Source organism: Centruroides vittatus, unplaced genomic scaffold, assembly GCF_030686945.1.
Source record: "Centruroides vittatus isolate TY-2023 unplaced genomic scaffold, ASM3068694v2 contig_2311, whole genome shotgun sequence".
Lineage (NCBI taxonomy): Eukaryota > Metazoa > Arthropoda > Arachnida > Scorpiones > Buthidae > Centruroides > Centruroides vittatus.
The window spans coordinates 87,107-110,084 of record NW_027121447.1 but is presented as its reverse complement, the minus strand read 5'-3'; the positions used below and the strand labels follow the sequence as shown (position 1 = coordinate 110,084).

The 22,978-nt window shown below is 26.2% G+C and overlaps 1 protein-coding gene across 3 annotated transcripts in view; it reads right to left on the bottom strand.

Moving 5' to 3' along the window:
* Nucleotides 1–2,121: 2,121 nt before the first annotated feature.
* The window catches only part of MICU3 (Mitochondrial calcium uptake 3), a 53,670-nt gene continuing 32,813 nt past the window's right edge, over nucleotides 2,122–22,978 (bottom strand). For 2 of the 3 annotated variants that reach the window (XM_067265560.1, XM_067265558.1), the window contains 4 exons: nucleotides 20,788–20,896; nucleotides 19,918–20,075; nucleotides 3,094–3,126; nucleotides 2,122–2,580 (listed from right to left, as the gene is read on the bottom strand). In XM_067265560.1, the coding sequence (XP_067121661.1) occupies nucleotides 2,512–2,580; nucleotides 3,094–3,126; nucleotides 19,918–20,075; nucleotides 20,788–20,896 (369 nt within the window). In that variant the 3' untranslated portion in view covers nucleotides 2,122–2,511. The remainder of the gene's footprint in view (nucleotides 2,581–3,093; nucleotides 3,127–19,917; nucleotides 20,076–20,787; nucleotides 20,897–22,978) is intronic. The other variant, XM_067265559.1, reaches the window with a different exon arrangement.

The window sequence follows — 22,978 nt, the reverse complement described above, 5'->3', positions numbered from 1 at the left end:
TGGAGAGAGAGGACATCCTGGATACAGAAGTGGAGACGACAGATTAAAGGTAGGAATGACGACCGCATATAAATACGGGAAAAAAGCAAAGATTATTTTTTTTAACGAATTAATTTTTATTTTTGTATGTTAGAATAAAGTTACCGAACGTCCCGAATTAGGCGGGACAGTCCCGCTTTTGGACTGTCTCATAATTATATTTAAAAATATCTAATATTAATTTCATGAATTGTAAGTTAAAGATGAATCGCACACAAGTTATTAAATTTTAATATCCAATTTATAGAAACAGCACCCCAATTGACGATTTATTGTTAAGTATGGCAACTGTCTTTCATGTAAGAATTACATTCTTGCTGATCAGTTATAAAAGGAAGTTTATGGTTTTTTGCTAATCTGAGTTTTAAAAAAGATGGTTTTTGCTAAGTTATACTCGGAGTCATAACTAACTGTTCACTGTTGCCATTGTTGGAGGTTGTTATTTTGTAAACAAGAATGTATGGATAAACAAAACGTTTATTTATTGTTCGTAACATCTGTCATTGATGATGTCAGAGAACTAGAAAACCGACGATCGTCAGCCGAGATCGATCATGTAATTTTTCTGACATCACGTCAAAGCATCCGGTCTAACGTCTCTCTTTTTACACTTTACTTTAGCTTTATGTATCCAATTATTTTCTATTATTTTAAATTCTTTTTTATCATCATCAATATAAGCTAATGTGCGTAAAACTGATTATTGTATTCTTAATCCCATACGTTAATTTCAACACTTCATTATTGTTGTTATTTTATTAATGCTAATCAGATTATCCAACGTTTTGAAATGTGAATTAAGGAAAATTTGCTACACGATAATAAAATCTGCTATAATATATATATATATATATAATTGCTGAAATAAAATATAAAAATAACATGACATTATTTATATTCGCCATGTTTGAATTAAAATACTCATATTTTTATGGAATAATATCCGATATATAAAATATAATTTTAATACATTTCTTATTGTCGATTAATATTCATTGTGTTTCTATTAACTTTATTCTGCAATTTTTCTATTTATACATGAATATCAGATGTAAAACAAAAGTAGTTTAAATTCTAAAGAATATAGGAAAAATCCTATGTAAATTAAAATAATAAGTTTAAAGTGTAAGCTATATCACAATTCTGTATTTTAAATATTTTAAAAAATTATATTTTTTTCATAAATTTTTTTACAATAGCAGACATCTCTGACATATTCATTATAATTTCTGAAATTTAATAAAAGATACATAATTAAAACTTTAAATTTAAGTCTGCATTTACAATCAGAATTAACAAATCGTGAATAAATTACAATACAAATTATCTGAAAGGAATATTAATTATTTTGTTTTCTTTCTTGGTATTTCGGATGAAATGAATTCAAAAAGAACAGCAAGTTTAGCCAAAATTTTTTCTACTGTGAATTTAGTCACTCTGTTTGATGCTAGAGTTTCTGAAATAAAATCACCAAAAGCAACATCGCATCTTTTTCTATTTCAAAAATAAATACTCTTTACATGACTTAAAAACGCTCTTAGAAAAATTAAAATTTGAATTTCTTTAAAAATTATTTTATTTTTTACTTAGGGCAAATGTTTTTAACGGAAATTTATTCCAAATTTGATTTTAAATTATATCAATATTAATTTTTCAAAACTAATATTTTAAAATCAAACATCATATTAAAAATGCATGCTAAAAACTAATACTAAGTAATTACATTCATAAGTAATTATTAAAAAAAAAAAAAACTACAGTAATAATAAATAGTAATAAAATTATAAATTTTTGTATCTCAAATTTTTTAGACAGTAATACTGCTTATAAAATTCAGAGTAAATCTGTATTTAGTTTTTGTATAAACATTCATAATACAAATTAACATAATCTGAAATATATTTTCTGGTAACATGAAAAAAATGACTTAAATTAATTTAAAATAAATTTAATGATTAGTGTATAATAAAATATTTATTGACTGAAAATTAAAGAAATGAAAAGATTATAAGAAAAACTGTTACATAAATTTTGTATTTTACTTAGAATTTGATATTAATAAAAAAATAATAAAAATAGAAATATTTTTATTCTTAACATTGCTTTATTTTTCTCAATTGTGTATGTTATATTTACAATAAAAGATTGTTAATATCATAAACAATAATTAAGTTACAAAAGACTTGTAAAGTGAATAACAACAATAACACACTAAACTGTTTTAGTATGAGGATTATTGATTATTAATTTACAGTAATAATTATCTATTATTTATATAACTCTTATATAATCTTTCAGAAAGTTGAAGTATTATAATTTTATCTCTTAGATTTTAACTAAATAGGAATAATTCTTTAAAAAGTTCTAATTATCTAAGAATTATTTTAATTTATGAATAATGAATTATAAATTTTATTTTACAATAAATCTCAACAATCCAGAGAGAATCCACACAAAACAGTTGCCAAGAATTTAAGATCTCATCTCAGACTTGACACATGTTTTAAAAGCATCCCAGCCTTCGTTCTTGATCAAATGTGACTATAAAAAAATAATAATTTTTTTATAAAATGCATTTTGTAGTAAAATCATAAAAGTGCATTTATCATTATTCTTTTAGCATGCCAATAATAATTTGAAATATGGGTTCATTTTATATTTTATAAAATATTTGAATTACAAGATTCTTAATTGAGATTTATTAAATCATTTATACAATTTTATTACATGAATTCTAGTGTGATCTGATTGATTTCAGAACCCATATATCTGAGTGCATAATTTATTTTTACCTCTATAAACAAATTATTAATTTCTTGTGATAAAAATATTTAAATTCCTTAAACTACAGTGCAAGATTATATTGTAAGGAAAATGACATGCGTGAAAATTATTCAGGATTTATTCAGGGACTGTAGTTGGGTATAAGGAGATATTTGGAATATTAGCATTATTTCTTATACATGCCCCAGACACAACATATAAACCTATTTATAATGGGATAATGTAAAGTGGGTATTATAAAGGCATGCAGAATGATGGTAGTAAACTCACCCCTGAACCATTAGTCTTCCTTTGGACAGGACGCTTTACAATAGGTAGACAACACATAATTCATACAAACAATTATCACCACAAAGGAAAATATTTACAAAAAAAATAACAATAGTATTTCTCAAGCCTTGTCTTAACTCCATTTTAAAAATTAAAATACATCCTTATTCTTCATTTTTTTAATATTATACATTTATTTTATATCGATACTTTTGATACATATATATAAATAATAATAATCATTTATTTAATATTATTAATCTAAAGAGTTTAAGATGTATCGCATTTCATAAAAGGCATAAAAACTATGACCAAAATTTTCTAAGAAAAGTTTTTATGTATTATTAATGAAAATTGAAAGATTAAGGATATATTTATATCTTTTTTTTTTAAATTTATACATAATAAAATCTGCTTGAGATAATTACTGATTAATATACATATTAATTTAAATACTCCTTTTAAAAATTCCTTTTTTTTGTTATATTTTTATGAAAAATCTAAATGATATAATTTAGATTAATTTCTACTAAGCATAGAATAGTGTTAATCAGATAAAATTTTATTCAAATAAATTTTGATACATATTGTAAATAATGAATAAAAATAAAATATGATGACATCTTAACTGCTTAACTCAAAATTTTATTTTTAAAAGCTTTGAACATTTAAAAAATTAAAATGGGATATATATACAGGGGTAGGCAAAAGTAGATTTACAGTTGAATGTGAAACAAGGAATTTATTCTTGTATTATTATTTATTTATTAATTATTGTATTATTTATTTGTAATATTGTTATTATTTTGTAGACTGCAAGACTATGAGAATGTATAAATAATGGGAGCCAGTAATGAGCACTTACAAGATTGTACCTAACTGCACTGTCATTGTGACATTCTTTTCAGTTAAAGCTATTGTAATAATCACAACCTACATATCTTTTTCCATATGAACAACTGTAAACCTACCTTTGCTCACTTTTATACATTGTTAATTTTTTAATTTCCAATTTTACTTTATGTTTTCATTAATTTTAATTTTTTAAACAGCATTGGATTTACAAATTAACTAATGGATAATGAAATTTATTTTTATGTAATATTTGAAAGTAAATAAATTTTTATAACTGTATTGTATGTTTATATAAAGTCATAGTTACTTGTGCCCTTTACATATGTTTTGCTGAATTTCTTCACTTTGACATTCAGAGCACTGAGCACATTGTGTCAACATTGACCTTTGGTCATCTCAATGCTTTTTTTTTAATTAGAAATACCCAGTAAACACCTTGAATAATATGTTTTACAGCTATTGTTCTTAGTTCCTAAGATCTATTTCTCTTATAATATTTTAAATATTCTTCATCTGATTACTTTCCTATACTTGAAAAGTTTTAGTTATGACAACTTAACTGTCTTAGGTAATTCCTTTAACCAAGAAGTAAAATTTAAATACATTTCTAACTGTGTTTAATCAAATTAATTTCTATTTATGGTAAGATTTATTTATTATTAATGGATTGAAATAAAATTATTACAATTGAAAATTAAATTTCCAATGAAAGTTTATTTTAAAATAAAAACAATTTTATTGATAACTTAGTTCAATTTGAAGTATTGTATTTTGTGTTATTATCACATATGGTGTTTTAATTAAAAGTATTTCATGCAATGTTATTATCAAATATGATATTTCAGATTATTCATACTGAAATCAATTTTAATTATATTAAAGATTTTATTATCTTAATTTGAATCTAACATTAAGAATTAAATTTTAGGATTAAAGAAAAATTTATATTGTAAGGAAAAATATTACAAAATCTGAATTCAGTATGTTCAATATATATATATATATATATATGAAATGTATAAACTCTCTGTTAATACATTATAATCTCAATCATAACAGCAATCAAAAACAATTAGAAGAAAAATTTTGTAAAATAATTATGTAAATTTGCAAATATATTTTCAATTATATTATTTGTTTACAAAATAATAATACAACAAAATCCATTTTGCTGACAAAAGATGCACAAATGATTTTTGCCAAAATTATCAGGCTACTATTCCCTGATAATTTCGGCAAAGATTTTTTGGCCTTAATCAATTAAAATTGGATTATGAGTTGTTGTTTATATATAAAAATGCACAAAAATACAAAAACTGATTCTGAATAAATCTGACATAATGAACTTATTTGTTATTTTTTACATTAAATACAATTATTGGTATATATTAGTAAGTCAAGTCTGATGGATGAATTCTCCTATATTAATTTCCTCAAAAGTTTCTTGTTATAAAATCATGTACAGCAAAACTTTCCAAAAACAAAATTTTTTATTTGCAAAACTAATTATTAAACTAATAAAGTATAGGAGTAACCTATGTATAAATGTGACACTAAATTAAATCAAATAAATAAATAAAATACAGTCAAACCTGTTTTTATGCGCTCTTATGTGCGATTTTTATTTGTGCGATTTTTTTAATGCGAATTTTTAATTTGTGCGGTATAGTTGGCGACTAGTCTCATGCGATTCGTCATGTCTTACGTTGACTTATTATAGCTAAATAAACTTATTATAGCATAAATGCACTTATTATAGTAATATTATTGCATGAATATGCGAAAAATGAAATAATTTACTTTTTAAGTCAACAAAACACCACCTGGACAAAAATATGTAAAACAGACGATAGACCAGACGATGCAGTCAAGTGCTGACATCTGTTGTCAATAAATTCTATTTCGTGCGGTTTTGAGTTATTTTCTATGTGAGACTTTTTTTATGCAGTCCCTGTTGACCGCATAAAAAAAATATTTTTTAATTGTGTCGCGAAAACTATTATTTACAGCCATTCGTGAAGTTTTGTGAGATTTTTTTTATGCGTTTTTTTTAATGCGGTCCCTATCCCCTGCATAAAAACAGGTTTGACTGTATAATTATTTAATGAATTTGAATAATATTACATAACAAATTTAACATTTGTTGATTTATTATGTTAATCACAATATTTTGTTAGTCATTTAAGAAATATTTGCTAAACCAAACAAATATGTAAATACTGGAGAACTGGATTTTAGTTAATTAATGTTTTGCTAGTTCACAAAACAAGCTATCTAAAAATATTTGAAGAATAACTGATTAGCTACACAAACTGATTAAATCCAATGCTAATGAGAAAGCATATTGTAATTGAATTAAATTTTTAAATTTAAGCTTTTTTAATTTGAATGATTAATATATAAATTAAAAGAAATAAAACATTATTCATATTTTATTTCAATTCATTATTACAATTTAATAATAGAAAAATTTATAGATTTATATGGATATGTATATTTAATTGATTATTATTTTGCAACTTATTATTCTTAAAAATAAGAATTTATAATTTGATCAATGATGCATATAATTTTTATTAATGATTTAATAAGATATTTTGATTGTATTTTTAAAGAAACACCTAAAACTTTTAGTTTTTGAAATTATAAATACATTTAAAATATTCTGAAGAATTATCTAATAAATTAAATATTTGAAATTAATATTTATATTGTCTAAATGTTCACATAAAATTCTTCATATTCATAAAGAAATGATGTAAAAATTTTAATGTCAAGACAATCAAATCAATTACTAAGAAGAAGGAAAGCTACATACATATAAATAAATCTACAATTAAAACATTTTAAATAAATATTTATAATGTAAATTTTTAAGTTTAAAAGAAATTCATAATCAAGACTAGTTTCAATTTTTAAATATTGATAAAATATTTTCATTATTTAATTAAAGAGAAACAAAAGGTTATATACATGTATACTTCCTAAAGTTATTATTATTAATTATCCATATAAATCTAATAAAGAATTTCATACTATTTTTTACACTAAAATATAAAATCTATTTTGTATATATTTATTAAATAAAGCAATACAGATAATACACCGAAACAACTTTAATACAATGAAGGATAAAAATGGAAAGAAAATATTTGTGCATGGAATTATTAGACAAGGAAGGGAATGAAAAGGAATTGGTGCAGATAGAAAAATATATAAATTTATCATTAGTTAGCACAACATTTGAGAATTCTTTTTTAAATATTATAAATATTTATATTATATAAAACTATATTAATAAGATAAAATTTATTCTTTCAAATAATATGTAAAAAGAAGAATCAAAACCAGATTCAAGTATGATCATTTACTGTAAAAAGCAACTAAAATATTAAAAATTTACAATGATAACTTAATGTACAAAAACATAATTGGATCCTTGAACTGGTCTACACAATGAAATTTATAGAATACTGTGAAAGTTGGCAATTACTGCTAAACTTTTATATGAGAAGACAGAGGTATTTTCAATATAACTCATTGGTATCACTGCTATATATATATATTTAGTTTAACACATGATTTATGATGTATCTGCTTGTGACTGTCCTAATATTATTGATTTGTTCTGGTGTAGAACTTAATCCCAGTTCATTCTCTTCAACCTATTAAAGATTTGGTATCTGATGAGAATATGCAAAAGGGGGTATTGTAAACTTTCAATGTATTGTAACTTCTCAGAAAAAATAAATCATCTGCAGATGAATTTAGAATTAACAAAAACAAATTTTTCTTTCTTCTCAGTTTTCGAAACTTCAAGATTGACAATAAAATAATTGACATCTAAATCTCTGATTTATATATATATATATATTAGAGATGAGAGATATACTAAGTTATTGTTTGCTAATTGTACTAAACAGCTCTTCCACTGATTAAATGTCAAGCTATGTTTAATTCTCTAATAATCAAAGTAATTGATAAATAATCATTCTATTGGAAAAATATAAGTTAATAATTTTAAATTTAAAATATAATAAGCATTAAAAAATAAATGATGTTTAAAGAAATGTCTAGTTTATTAATAATGAACTAAGTTTGTGCTTAAACAAGAGTGCATAGGAATTATAATTAGATAGAATCCATTACTTTACATTGGTCATGTGATATTGTATGTAATAGTAAATTTTTCATTTGTTTCTATGGATCTTTTCTCAGTTAAAAACGTAGTATTTCAAACATACATCAAATGAAACCCGATATCATAAGCAAATACACCAACTGCCGTAAATGATTGGGCTAAATTTTGGATAAATGCGGGTTCGAGTCCCGCTTTGGGCCGATTCTTTTCTTCCAGTTTAATCTAAATTAATTAATTAAATATTATAATTATTCATTTTAATAACAGATGGCGCCTAACGCCTAACTCTAGTGCCAAATTTATTTCTAATCTATAATCATTTATCCAAAATTTAGCCCAGTCATTTACGGCAGTTGTTGGTGTATTTACATATTATTTCAGTAAGGAATTACCTATCATGATCAAGAAGTTTTTAATGGAAATAAAATTATTGATAACTAACAAATATAAGGAGAAAATTATTAAAATCATAGTATATTCCTGCAAAACAAAAAACTTAACTCTGAAAGATAAAATTCAAATTCTAAACATTCTAAAAATGAGAGCCATAGCAGATTTAGGATATTAGTCATGACTCTGGTAGAGAAATTCTGTTAATACAGAAAAAGAAAATTAAAGATATACTTAACTGAATTTTTAATGAAGAGTATTCTAAATTTTTGATCAATATGTTACCAATAAAATTTTTTAAAACTGAATTCTGTTTTATTCTAAAAGTAAATACTATGTTGAATATAGATAATAAATAAATAATAGTCACTACTTTAACAAGTAAACATACAGGGTAAAATGTATGAAATATTAAACAGAATAAATTGTTTATACAACTATTTGACTTTTTGTATTATAGATACATGTAGAATAAAAAATTAAAAAGTCCTAGCTATGATAGACTTCATAGATATTATCAACTTTTGGAAGTTTCTGTTAAGCATTTATCTAAGTTTGGATGTCCAAGTGATGGATTGATTTTGTTTGTTATAATTTCTCTTTGTTTGCAAAATTACACTATCATTTTCTGATATGTATTTAATTATGGTTTTGATTTCTGAAAAAATTAATTTAGAAAAATAAATTGTTGTTCTTTCATACTTTCCATCTGTTATAGAACTTGAATGTAAAAATTACTTTTTCTAAATAAATTGATTATAAATGTGAAATGAATCTTATGGCATTATCATTTGATTTGATGATTGTAATGCCAGAATTGATAATCTTCACAATAGAGATTATTATAAAAGGAATCAAAAAATTGTTGAAAGATCATGAGAAGATAATAAACAAACACTATAGATAGAAAAATTGTGGCATTTATTTGATTACAAATTTTTTGCTCTATATGAAGATGCAATACATACTTTCTGGCTATTTTTATGTTTATCTCTATTGACAATTCAATGACTGATTTGGATATTATCTCACTTTTGTTGTTCAAACTTTGCTCTCAGCTTTACATTTTACCTAATGTGTATTCTAATCATTTTCCAGTAGTAATGTTTTTCATTTGATTTATTAACTAAATTCAAATTACATAGATCAGAAAAGTAAGGTAATTCAAACTAAACAGTAAGAAGATCTGATATGCATATTAATAATTAACTAATTGACAAGATATTTTTGAAAATTATCTGCTTTTGTGTCTTTAACAGTTAAGAAACAAATTCAAAAATTTCAGGGAGAAATGAATAATATTAGGTTGAGTCATAAATAAGTTCCGTTTTCTAAACTGAAATTTATTTGCCAATAAAATGTACAAAAATAGACTTTAATCTAACACATATTCACCATCATTATTAATGACTTCTTGCCATTTTTCGGGCAACTTGTCAATTCTCCTTGCATAAAATTCTGGTGGTTTTGAATAAAAAAACTCCTGGATGAACTCCTGAACTTGGTCATCATTTTGGAAGCATTGCCCTTGTAAAGCATCCTGCAGTGCCCGAAAAAGATGGAAATCTGTTGGTGCCAGGTCCGGTGAATATGGTGGATGAGGCAAAACAGACCAGCCAAACTCCAAAATTTTTTCTTGTGTAATCTTCGCTGTGTGTGGCCTTGCATTGTCATGCAATAAGGTGATCTTTTTTCTGTTAACAAGTGCAGGACGCTTTTCATGAAGTTTTAGCCGAAGTTGCTCTAACTGTTGTATGTATACATTTGCAGTAACAGTTTCATTGCGTGGCAACAACTCAAAATGGATAATTCCTCGACAATCCCACCATACACATAACAAAATTTTCCTTCCATGCACACTGGGCTTAGGGTCTGGTTGTGGCTGATAATTTTTGTCAACCCATTGTCTTTTTCGAATAACATTTTCGTATGTGATCCACTTTTCATCTCCCGTAACAATTTTATCCAAAAAAGATTCCTTTTTTGCCAAGAAAGCAAGGTAGCAGCTATCGACCTTCTGTCAGCTTTATTCCGTTCACTGAGGTTATGTGGAACCCAAACTCCCAGCTTGCTTACTTTTCCTAGTTTTTGGAGGTGACGATTGATGGTTGATTGGGATGTGTGCAGTTTCTCTGCTAACTCCCTCGTCGTTTGCCGTGGATTCTGCTCAATCAGGACCTTTAAAACGTCGTCGTCAAAGTCTGAGGAGCGGCCTGGTCTTTCTTCATCTTTTAAGGAGAAATCACCAGAATGAAATTTTGTAAACCACTTTCGAACTGCTCTGTCTGAAATTACACCACTGCCGTAGACATTGCAAATCTTTTTTGTTGTTTCTGTAGCGTTATTGCCGAGTTTAAACTCCCACAACATGATATGGCGTACATGCACTTTCAAATGTTCCATTTTAAATGAATTCAAAAATAATTTTTTATTACATTATTGACACTTCAGTGTTAAAATTTACATTTATAGACTATTTGCTAATAGCCACTAATAAAACTCAGTTGAAGCAACACAACATCTGGCAAGTATTTGACAGTCATTTACACTTACTCGCTAACGGAACTTATTTATGACTCAACCCAATATAATCTGGCATACATCCACACATTGTAATATAGTAATATATAGAAAACATGTGTGAATAAATTTAAAAAGAAGCATAATCTTTGTTTGCCATGATGCAGATTATTATAAACTTGTAATTCAAATGAAGGTAAACTTAAATAAATATAAAAATAAGGCACATGGAACATATCTCTGATTATTAGAAAGTGAAAAAATATATCAAAACATATGTAAACTTAAAAAAAGAAATTATTTAAAACAATTAATTGTGCTGTTGTGTAAAACAACATCTTCAACACCTTTTAGTCAGTGTTAAATAGATATCACACGTCTTCTAAGTTGACTTTTTATGTAAACATTCCTTTTGATAAATAATTAAATTATTTTAAATCAGGGAGGTTATTTTCCAGAAGTGACTTTATTAATGCTTATTTTCCAAGTAAAGATGATTTATTAAACAACAGAGTAATACTGAAGAATAATATTTATCTTTATGCCAATTAAAATATAAAACAATCACCACCTGGAATTGATGGTATTCCTCCAGAATATGTTAAATATGTACCCCTAGAAAACTAAGGTTACTTTTGTTAAACTCATTAACTATGGTTTTCTGAGTGAAATTATTCCTGAGTTTTGGAATACAGTAATTTATAACATGGCGCATAAAGAAAAAACTAATCCAGCCAACTATCATCTAATAACTTCATTAGTGACAATCCAATCTACTAAAATATTGACTTAGTTAAGTAGAAGAAAATTACAAGTTATACAACAATTTGCTTTTTTGTAAAGGGAAAGTTACAACAGTTGTTATATTTCTTTTAAATAGTCTAATTCAACTAACTTTGTCTAGGAAGAATTACTGTTCATTAATTTATCCATAGCCTTTGATTTCATTTCTATCCAAAAATTTCTCTCTTATTTAATATAATTGGGACTTTCAGCAAAATCTGTTGATTGTTGCAATTATTATTTCAATACTTAGTATAATAGCTTTGCAGCCTGAAGACAATCAAATATTTTTGTTTTGGATAGAGGCTTTCCACAAGGAATTTGTTGAGCCTATGTCTATTTTCAACTTTATATTTCAAACTTGCCATATCAATTCTTAATATTTAATAATGATAATTATGAAATTATTTTCTAGAATATTACTAATAACACTGCCATTATTTATTACAATAAACAATTCTGCATTGCAAAAATGATGGTGGTTTTGAATAAAAAATTACTTCAATAAAGTATTGATAATCAATATTGATAAATCCAAAATAGTTGTAGTTGAAGAGAACAATTGTTATGACAGCAAGATAAATGTTTATAAGCTTAAAGTAATAAACAATTGCTTCACTGAATAAATTATACAAAGGCAACCTTTGAACAATTAAAAAATTAAAACTGATTTATAATAATTAAAACACAGAGATTCAAAAAATAGTAAGTGAATTAGATATTATATTTACTAAAAATAATTTTTTAAATTGCCACTAGAGATGTTGCTGATACCAATTTGATACTGATATAACACCATATCAAAATGCTACTGATATTGGAATCAGATTGTTTTACAAACCAATGCTCTACTTTTTTTTTCTGATGGTCACTATTAAAAAAGAGATCAGAGCATTGGTTCATTTTACAAACCAACACCAGTACATCAGGAACATTCTAATATGCCAATGTAGTATCAGATTTATATTTGATTACATCTCTAATAAATATAAATATTAAAATTAAGGTTCTGAAATTGAAGTTTCTTTTTACAAATGAATACAAAAATTGAATCTTGAAGCAAGCTGAAAAACTGTTATGATGATGATCAAATAATCTTTTTATTTTTCTCAAATGTTGTTCTAATTTAGACATATTATATATATATAAAATTACATTATGAACATATGAATGTATAAATATAAAAACAAAACTTTAATAAAAAATAAACTATGAATTTTTATTAAAAAAGCAATATTTCAATAAATTTTTATAAATAAATTTACTGTATTTCTAAACAATGTTGTTATTATTATTTTTTATTAATGCAATACAGTATAAATAGAAAATTTTGACATTTAAACAATGATTATAATTAATACAAATATGGTAATTAAAATCATTAAAAAATTAACTTATTTAATCTATCATTTTAAATGATTAAATTAAAGTTAAAGCATTATCATTTATAATTGTATTTAAATGTAAACACACACAATGATATAAATATAACAAAAGGAAATGCAATTATTATTATTATTGAAAGCATATTCATATATAAAAAAACAGCAAAATCTGTAAAGATATTTTTGAATTTCTGATGAAGCTAATTCTTTTATAAATGTAAACTTTTGAAAACATATTAAGTATTGATAAATTTAGAAATAATTCTTTTCTAGTGTACTTATATTTATACGAACAAGGATACTGTTTATAAGATTTATCAATAGAAATAATTCAAATATACAGAGAGAATATTAGCAATAGTATCTAATTTTATCTACAGTAATAGATATTAACATAAAATTTCTTAATTCTTTCTAGATTGTTTAAAAATTATTTAATTATCAATTAAATCAACTTAAAAGTATTTAGTAACTTATATGTTAATAATATTCATAATAATAATAAGTAATAATTATATGTTATTAATAATATGTTAATTAATAATTAGTAATATGTTAATAAATATTCTATCTTAGAAAAATTGTATTTAAATAAAATTACCTAAAATAATTGTTACAACATAATATTTAATTGATAAAGTATTTATATATAAGAGTAATCAAAAGTTTAAAATTCAACTTTATGAATTGATTTTGATATCAGCAGCAGCTGACTTCCTCAGAATAAACAAAAATTACTGTACAAAAATACTCAGAAAACTATTTATACCACTGAATAATTGAAATTGACATTATATGTAACTGAGAAAATTTTTCTTGCTGAGAAACAAACCTTTTTCTTGACTTTTGTAAAAGAACTGTGAAAAATCAGATAACTGTTAAGACTAATACAGTTGGATAATGCTAAATGTGTACTTCTAAATGATACAGCTAAATGTGTAGCTTTAATAACATTTTGCTTTAGCCACCAGTTGGGATTTTTTTCCATATATCAAATCATGAAGTCTGGCTACTGATATGTGACACATTTGTAATACAGAGTGTGTGAGAATGTCACAAAATCAGTTAGCAAAACATCTGTGTTTATAAGTTAGGTATAAATTTTTCAAGATAAGAAAGATCAAATATTTTAAAAATTAAAATTGAACTAATAACAACTTTAAAAATGTAATTATGAACCACTAATAACAGATTTTAAAATAAGAATGTTTTGAAAATACTAATGATCTACTGAACTTCTTATTGCTTAAGTAAGTAGATAGAGAAGATGATTTAATCTGAGTTAATTGAATTGAGTTTGTAGTTTAAAAAACATACACTGAGTGCAGCTTTAACAGCTTTTTATTTTCACTAGTGCTTTCAATGAACTTATTTTCATCATCTTCATCTTTACACTTTATGTTCATTATCATTTTATGTTCAGCTTCAACAAACTTATGTTCATTTCCATATCATCTTGAATGGGATCAACTCAAATAATGAGAGGTTAAATTGTTTTTTCTTAAAATTTACATATAGTGTTTAATTTTGTTTTTATTTTAAGTAAATATGTGATGGTAGCTCCTGCACATCAAGAAATTTTCCTAGATCAGATAATTAGGAATTTTATGACATTTGGTTTCACAAAGAACCCTTTGTGAGTCCAAATTTCATTAAATTCCTAATTTGTGAGTCTAAATGTCATTATTCCTAAAGGATCAAATAGAAAAAAGATTTTTACAAATAGAAAGTATGATGCCACTTTAGATGGGATTATGAATGATAAAAATATAAATGTCACTAATCAGACTCTATTGATCATGTTGAAACAATACATGTAATTAGACAGACAGGTGAGAGAAAACTTCCATGAGAAGAAGGGTCAATTCCTCAATGACTCCCTCAAACTTTTGGTGACAGTTTAAGAATTCTATAAAAAATGAGCAATTATTCATTGTGACATTGTGTGATTGTCACAATTGTGACAATCATATTTTTTTAATTTAAATTAATTTAAAATATATGCTCTCCACCTCAAATTAGTAGTGTCTTGCCCATATACATAATACAGTCAAACCTGTTTTTATGCGGGGGATAGGGACCGCATTAAAAAAAACACATAAAAAAAATCTCACGAAACTTCACGAATGGCTGTAAATAATAGTTTTCGCGACACAATTAAAAAATATTTTTTTATGCGGTCAACAGGGACCGCATAAAAAAAGTCTCACATAGAAAATAACTCAAAACTGTACAAAATAGAATTTATTGACAACAGATGTCAGCACTTGACTGCATCGTCTGGTCTATCGTCTGTTTTACATATTTTTGTCCAGGTGGTGTTTTGTTGACTTAAAAAGTAAATTATTTCATTTTTTGCATATTCATGCAATAATATTACTATAATAAGTGCATTTATGCTATAATAAGTTTATTTAGCTATAATAAGTCAACGTAAGACATGACGAATCGCACGAGACTAGTCGCCAACTATACCGCACAAATTAAAAATTCGCATTAAAAAAAAATCGCACATAAAAAGAGCGCATAAAAACGGGTTTGACTGTACTTTTCCTATTAGCAAGCCCCTGTACTGTATATCATATTTTTCCTGTTAGCAACAGAGTCATGCCGTCATCTATCTAACTCCTTACAGGGAAAAATTTTTGAATTGAAATAACACAACTTCTGGTTTGTATCAGAAATTAATATACAGTTAAGCAAGGCCTCCTGCCCCTAAGTTTTCCATATGTGGTTTCGACTTTCATCTATCTAACTCTATTCTCAAGATTAAGGAAAGACAGACATATGGACGACAGTGGGAATTTACAGGTCTACAATTTTTTCAAATTGTAGCCTAATGAAATGAATCAACTGTCCACTAGAGAAGATATATATAAAGAAGATATATCTAAAGAAAGTATCTTTCAGAAATTTAACTTGTTTGGAGAAACAAAAAGGGTAATTATGTATGAGACTACATATGAGAGAGTTGCCTCCATTTGCTGCTCTATGAACTGATCCAGAGAGTTTAAATTCAAATGAGCAAAACAGATGAGTTCTAGTCTTACTGATTAGATCCAACCAGTCTTCTCACTACCTGACAAATAATCTCTTGCTGAATCAAAGAGAATCTTGTCTACTCTGAATCATGGAGGGAAATGGATAAAAAATTATTTCTACTTCAAGAACATCCAATTCTATATAATGTACATCTGGAGAATTTCTTTTGGGTCTCCTAAGAATAAGTATTTATGCTCAAAAGCATCCCAATTCATCAGTTCTTAAACTCTTTCTCTCTTCCTGAATGTGAAGTACAGTATGTTATTGTTGCACTAATAATAAATTACTGGCTGTTTCCATCCTACTTTTACTTCTTTCTCTATGGCCATTGCATTAAAATTGTGCTTTTTATGAGATATAGGTAATGGATTTGAAATATTCTTTAACCTTGAGATTCATAAATCTATAAGTTGATCCTATGTAGAACATTCTTTACTCCGTTTGCTTAATCCAATTGCATAGATTCCTGGCTTTTTCTTTTCTTCCATCTCTTCTTTGTCTGTTATAATTATCTGTATGATTGAGAGTAATCTTTTAATCACTACCTGGATGTTATATTTTTTCACTAACAATGTTGTTATTCCTGCTATAGAATATTGACTTCAAATTTCAAAGTAGCCATATTTTGAACTAACTGAATTCCTTAACATGTAAATTTCTGTATCTGCAACCAGGACAAATAGTAGTTACAAAGTAATGGGATTTTGAACCATCAAAGTTCAAATTAATGAGGATTTCCTGTATTATAAAACAGCATAAAGCTAAATTTTGAGGGTAGGGATAAGTTTTATTAAAAAAAGACTGTAAATGCTAATAATGAGTAGAATCTACATTAACCCCTGTACCACTTTTTGTGGGATTCCATGGATGCGTGTTGCATCAATTATTAATCTGATTTCTTGTTTTCTGTGCTCATGGTAAGTTGAGTGCATGACCACTCAACCTGAATGGAAACATAAAAACTGTATAAATGTTGCAAAAAGTTCACTGAGTTCAGCATTATATCCACGTTTGCTTGTCGCAAGTACTTTCGACGAACCTTACTGTGTCGTCGTCTTCAGGCGAGTTCGTAAATTTGCCGAAAAACTTTAAAAAGAAACAAATCGATGCAGAATGGAACGCATAAAGCTTTACCAAAGCCGTTACGAACGTAAATTAAAAATTCAAAAAACATTCGAAAGCTGATCGAGCATCTAGCTCCACGACTAGCGAGGCAGCACATGCACAGACCCGCGCTTACGCTAATTGTATATTAGATAACGCTAATGCGCGTTTAAATGCTTGAATAACGTGACCCAAATATTGGGCAGCTCAAGAGTGGGAGTGTTGCATGCTTCTAACCTGGTGGTAAGGAGGGATTCCCAGATGAAAACTGCATCGTTGCCATACCTCGGACCCCTCTCTATACGTATCTGCAGAATATTTAGGAAGCGCAACCTGGTACTGCCATTAGCTCCACTTCCAAACTTGCGCAAGCTTCTGTGTAACGACAGAGACAAGCTCTCCACGCTCGAGAAATCGGGGGTCTATGCTGTTCCACTGGAAAATCTAGCAACGGGAATAAGCACACGATATATCGGGGCCACCACCAGAATGCTTGTCAGCCGCCTCGCCGAGCACCAGGACGATGTGGTGAGGGGTAGGCACACCACAGAGCTAGCAAAAAAGGCTCTCGAACAGGATTTCAATCCGCTATGGTCGCAAGCGCATATGCTCAAGTGCTGCAATGATAGAAAAACAGTTTTCATCTGGGAATCCCTCCTTACCACCAGGTTAGAAGCATGCAACACTCCGACTCTTGAGCTGCCCAATATTTGGGTCACGTTATTCAAGCGTTTAAACGCGCATTAGCGTTATCTAATATACAATTAGCGTAAGCGCGGGTCTGCGCATGCGCTGCCTCGCTAGTTGTGGAGCTAGATGCTCGATCGGCTTTCGAATGTTTTTTGAATTTTTAATTTACGTTCGTAACGGCTTTGGTAAAGCTTTATGCATTCCATTCTGCATCGATTTGTTTCTTTTTAAAGTTTTTCGGCAAATTTACGAACTCGCCTGAAGACGACGACAGTAAGGTTCGTCGAAAGTACTTGCGACAAGCAAACGTAGATATAACGCTGAACTCAGTGAACTTTTTGCAACGTTTATATGGTCTTTGGCGTGAATATTATCGTACCGACATTTAACATAAAACTGGGAGAATATAATTAAACATTTACATGACAGAAATTAAGGAAGCAGTAAGATGTAAGAAAAGGGTGAAAAATTAATACTTGAAGAGGCATTGACACAAGGCAACCTTGTGTCAATACCCCTATAGTGCACATGAGCAGAGTTTCATTTTTACAAATTTGGAATGAAAATATTTGTTTTAAATAGAAAGAATACTCTAAGAAATAATTCTAGAATTACATGCTAAGAGTGTTAATCTCAATATAATTACCACTAAATGCATTCTGTTTATTACATATTCACAAATTAATTAAGTATTGGAAGATGAAATTTTCTATGAACACATTTTGGAATATTTTTTTTCATTTTATCCTAAGACTTCTTTTCTTAGTTGTATTAAATAGATTCTGAACTTTCAAAAAAATATTAATTACAAAATATTTTTCTTTTAAATATTGTGCTCTCAGATTTTAAGAACAAATTTTATGTAATCCTAATTATAGTTTAAAATTGAAAACTATTATTATAGTATAGCTTCAGGTTTTAAATTAGAACTACTTTAATAATTCTTATAATTAACAGATCAATTGTTTTTATTTGTGTTATAAAATTAAAAATGTATACATTTTAATATATTTTAACACAAGGGTAAATACATGTATTGATATTTTTGGTTTGATAACTTCAATAAAGCAATTAGGCTGTTTTTCTATAAGTTTGAAATTTTATTAATTTTGCCTGTTATAATTTTTCTGTAGGAAACCAATTAAATTATTTTCTTTAATTATATAATTAAGTAAAATATCTTAATTTCATCAATTAACTTTGTTATTTATTTATAATTTTCTATCTATTTTTAGATTTATAATGGGTAAAATTAGTTTTTTAAAGAAACTTCCAAATTTCAAAATAGTGTCAACATCAAGTTGATAACTATTTACCAATTGTATTAATAAATTAACAAACAGATCTTAAACTATCACTTTCCAATGATATTTTTAATGAAGAATAATAATTGTAAATTGTAGTTTTACTTTATTATTTTAAGTATTAAGTGATTTTTTTCTTTTAAGAAATATTTAAATTAATAAATATTTTTATAATCATTTTAAAAAATTATTCTGCAAATATTTAAAAAATAAATAAATATATATGCAAAATAAAGTAAGTTTACTTTAGTATTTTTTTAAATAACAATAAAAAATTTAAAACAAAGCACTAAATGATTTATGTTTTATGAAAGAAACCTTTCAACAAAATGAATTGTTATTTATTTTTCAGTCAAATTAAGCGTTTTTTAAAATATTTTATATAATTATTACTCATTATTACTCATTTAAGAAATTAAATTATTTTAAATTAAATATCAGCAATGGATTGTTTTGTTTTTTAAATTAATTTTAAAATTATATGCACAACTTTTAATTTAAATTATTTATTTATGTATATGTATATATATATATATATATTTTTTTTTTTTTTTTTTTTTGATGTATTAATAACATTTCAAGCCTTAAATATTAAAATATTTATACTTACTCTGAAACCACGATGTAATCTGTCACGCATAATTGCAATAAATTCCTTATAGGATAAATATCCATCGCCATCTTCATCAAAAATCTCAAATACTGTATTTACAAGATTACTATCCAAACTATGCCCAGTACAAATTTTTACTGCTCTATGAAATTCTTCTAAAAATATAAATTAATAATTCAAGTTTCTAATTTTAAATTTACATTTTATTTATGAATTGCATTCATTCAAAATACTATGAAACATGCACAAAACATACTGTAAAAACTATCATTATAAAATAATCTCACAAAATAAAAAACAGTGGTTAATTAACATTCCACAAAGTTTTTCTCATGAAATCTGCTGAAGATATGAAAATTTCCAATGTAATTTTCTTTACATTTAAAGTAAAATAATAATAATACATAAGTATATAAGTATATCAAACATTGCAAAGCCTGATGATATATATATATAAATAGAAACATAACCAAATGATCACCTTAAAGAATCAGGCTGTAACTCTGCTAATTTACTAGAGGTAGACGTTAGGTGTCATCTCTTAACTAAATTAGTAATTATAATTTTAATAATTTATTAAATAATTACTCAGACTATAACTCTGCTAATAAAATGTTACTGATGATACAATAAAACATTTATCATTATTATTATATTGCACAAGAGTGCTTTGTTTTCACTTATCTTTTATAGTTTTAAATACAACAAATTATTACTTAAACAATAATGGTAAAAATTATCTAAAGAAATAATTATCGATTATGATTCAAATAATAATTTGTGGAAAGTCATTAATTTATTGTTTAAAAAATAATGAAAATCAAAAAGCAGTTCAATTTTAAAATTAAAAATACAAAAATTATCTACCTTGTGATATTGGCTGGTTTGCAAATGTGAACATCCTCATAGCAATTGCAAAATCATCCAAATTATTTAAAAATTGACAAAAAGCTTTAAACTGTTCAAATGTTATTCCCTAAATTAAAAATATTTAAATTAAAACTTTTATTTTACATTTTTAATCATATAATATATTTTAAATTATTACTACAGTGATCCCCATGTTTGTGAATAATTGGGACCAAGTAATCCTTCATGAACAAGGAATTCTTGAACTTTGAGTTCTATTTTCAATGTTAAATTTATAATTTGTTTCAAGACTTTATTGGAATGAATTACAATATTGCTGTTTTAAAAACTTTTCAGAAAAATGAATGATTTTATTAAATAAATATATTGTGCAATGGCTTATAGTGTTATAAAAATAAATAAACCAAACAGTAACATAACTTATGACTGACATCATACAAATGAAATGAGTGCAGTAATCTTTTGGCATTGCACCTGCTCAAACATCCAGTTTGCATAGGTACCAACTTCAGTTTACGATAGTATGTAATCTCCCATATCCCAAAAAGTTGAAACTTCTCATGAAAGTTGAAATTTTGGTGTATAAGTTTCCAATTATGAATGATCAAATTTCTGAACACTGATGTCCACGAACATTGAGGATGTAGTGTATATTTATTCAGATAAAAATAAAATAATTTTCCAAATGTTGTCATCTCAAAATATATCCTAATTATACCATTTATATTACAAGAGGAATCATTCATTACTATTTTACTTATTTTTGTGTCTATGTGTGAGTGTTTTAAAAAATTAATTATACTCTCTCCTCTGTAAAAATTATCTAAAGAAATAATTATCAATTTATGATACCGTATTTACTCGCGTATAGGACGAGGTATGATTTTAAAGATCAAAATAAAGAAAATTAGATTCGTTAATACAATTCTAATTTTATTTCGTTTAATCACAAATAAAATATCAAATACACATAAATGCACACAATGTCCCACAAAAATTACTGACATTTTAAACTTTAAGGAAAACCTTGTAAAACTGACAGCATAATTTGTTTATGTAAAGCTGGACAATCAGAAACTTTTTTGCCAATTCTTAACAGTTGAATTCACTCTCTGTTGATTACACTTACGAGTTTTTCCAAATAATCATCTGTTTTCACATGGGATCCATGTGAAACTTATTAAACTTATATTGGGCTCCCATGTGATTTTGGAATTTCAATTTGGAATTCAATTCAAAAACTTTGCTTTCCCTATTGCTATTCATTTTTACTCATGACAATACACAAGAACAATTAAAACAACCCAGATAAAATACTTTTGTTTTTAAACACCAGTGGATGAACATCCGGTAAAAAATGCAAATACACGGTTCACAAAAACTATTGCAAAAACACAAAAAATCCTTTGCTCACACGTAAAGGACAACCTACACGTGTAACCTTTTTGAAGAAGTGAAAAATGAATAAAAACCTCATCTTATATGTAAGTAAATATGGTACATAATATACAATTATTTTTTAAAGTCAATTTTGACATAATGTATCAAATGTTCTAAACTGCACATTTTATTGATATGTTTAATCTAAAACAAGTTTTAAAATCAACATTAAAATGTACTGATATTATCAATGAGACAGAAATACCCTTCCTGAAATCAATCAATAGGAAAATCAAAAAGTCAAGATGATAAACAATAATTAACCTGTAGTTTCTTAATAATTCACATGCAGTTTCTTTTACACAATCACACACATAAGGCAGCAATTTTCCACTGATTTTTCATACGTAATTAAACACATAATTGCCATTTTTTGCATTTGATGATTCTGAAAAATCATATAATGTGTCTTCTCTGAACATGCCAAATTTCAACATCATAGTTTACAAGATACTTTTTTTCAGAATAATGTCCCTGACCAGGCTCCTACAGAGCTCCTTTCAAACTTTGAATAGTGTAAAATGAGAACAGCTGGAAATAAATGACAGGAAAGCTGACATATTTCTCAGAAGGAGCAGAAAAAGATTTTTCTGTATTTTTTGAGAAAGATGCTACAAAAACATTTATATTGTTAAAGGTCATAGAGTCTCAGGTTGTTTTACTGAAACAAGAATTCAAGGTCTTATGCCTTGCATACTATGCACATCAGTCAGTATGTCATGCATAACTATCAAAGATCCATGACATT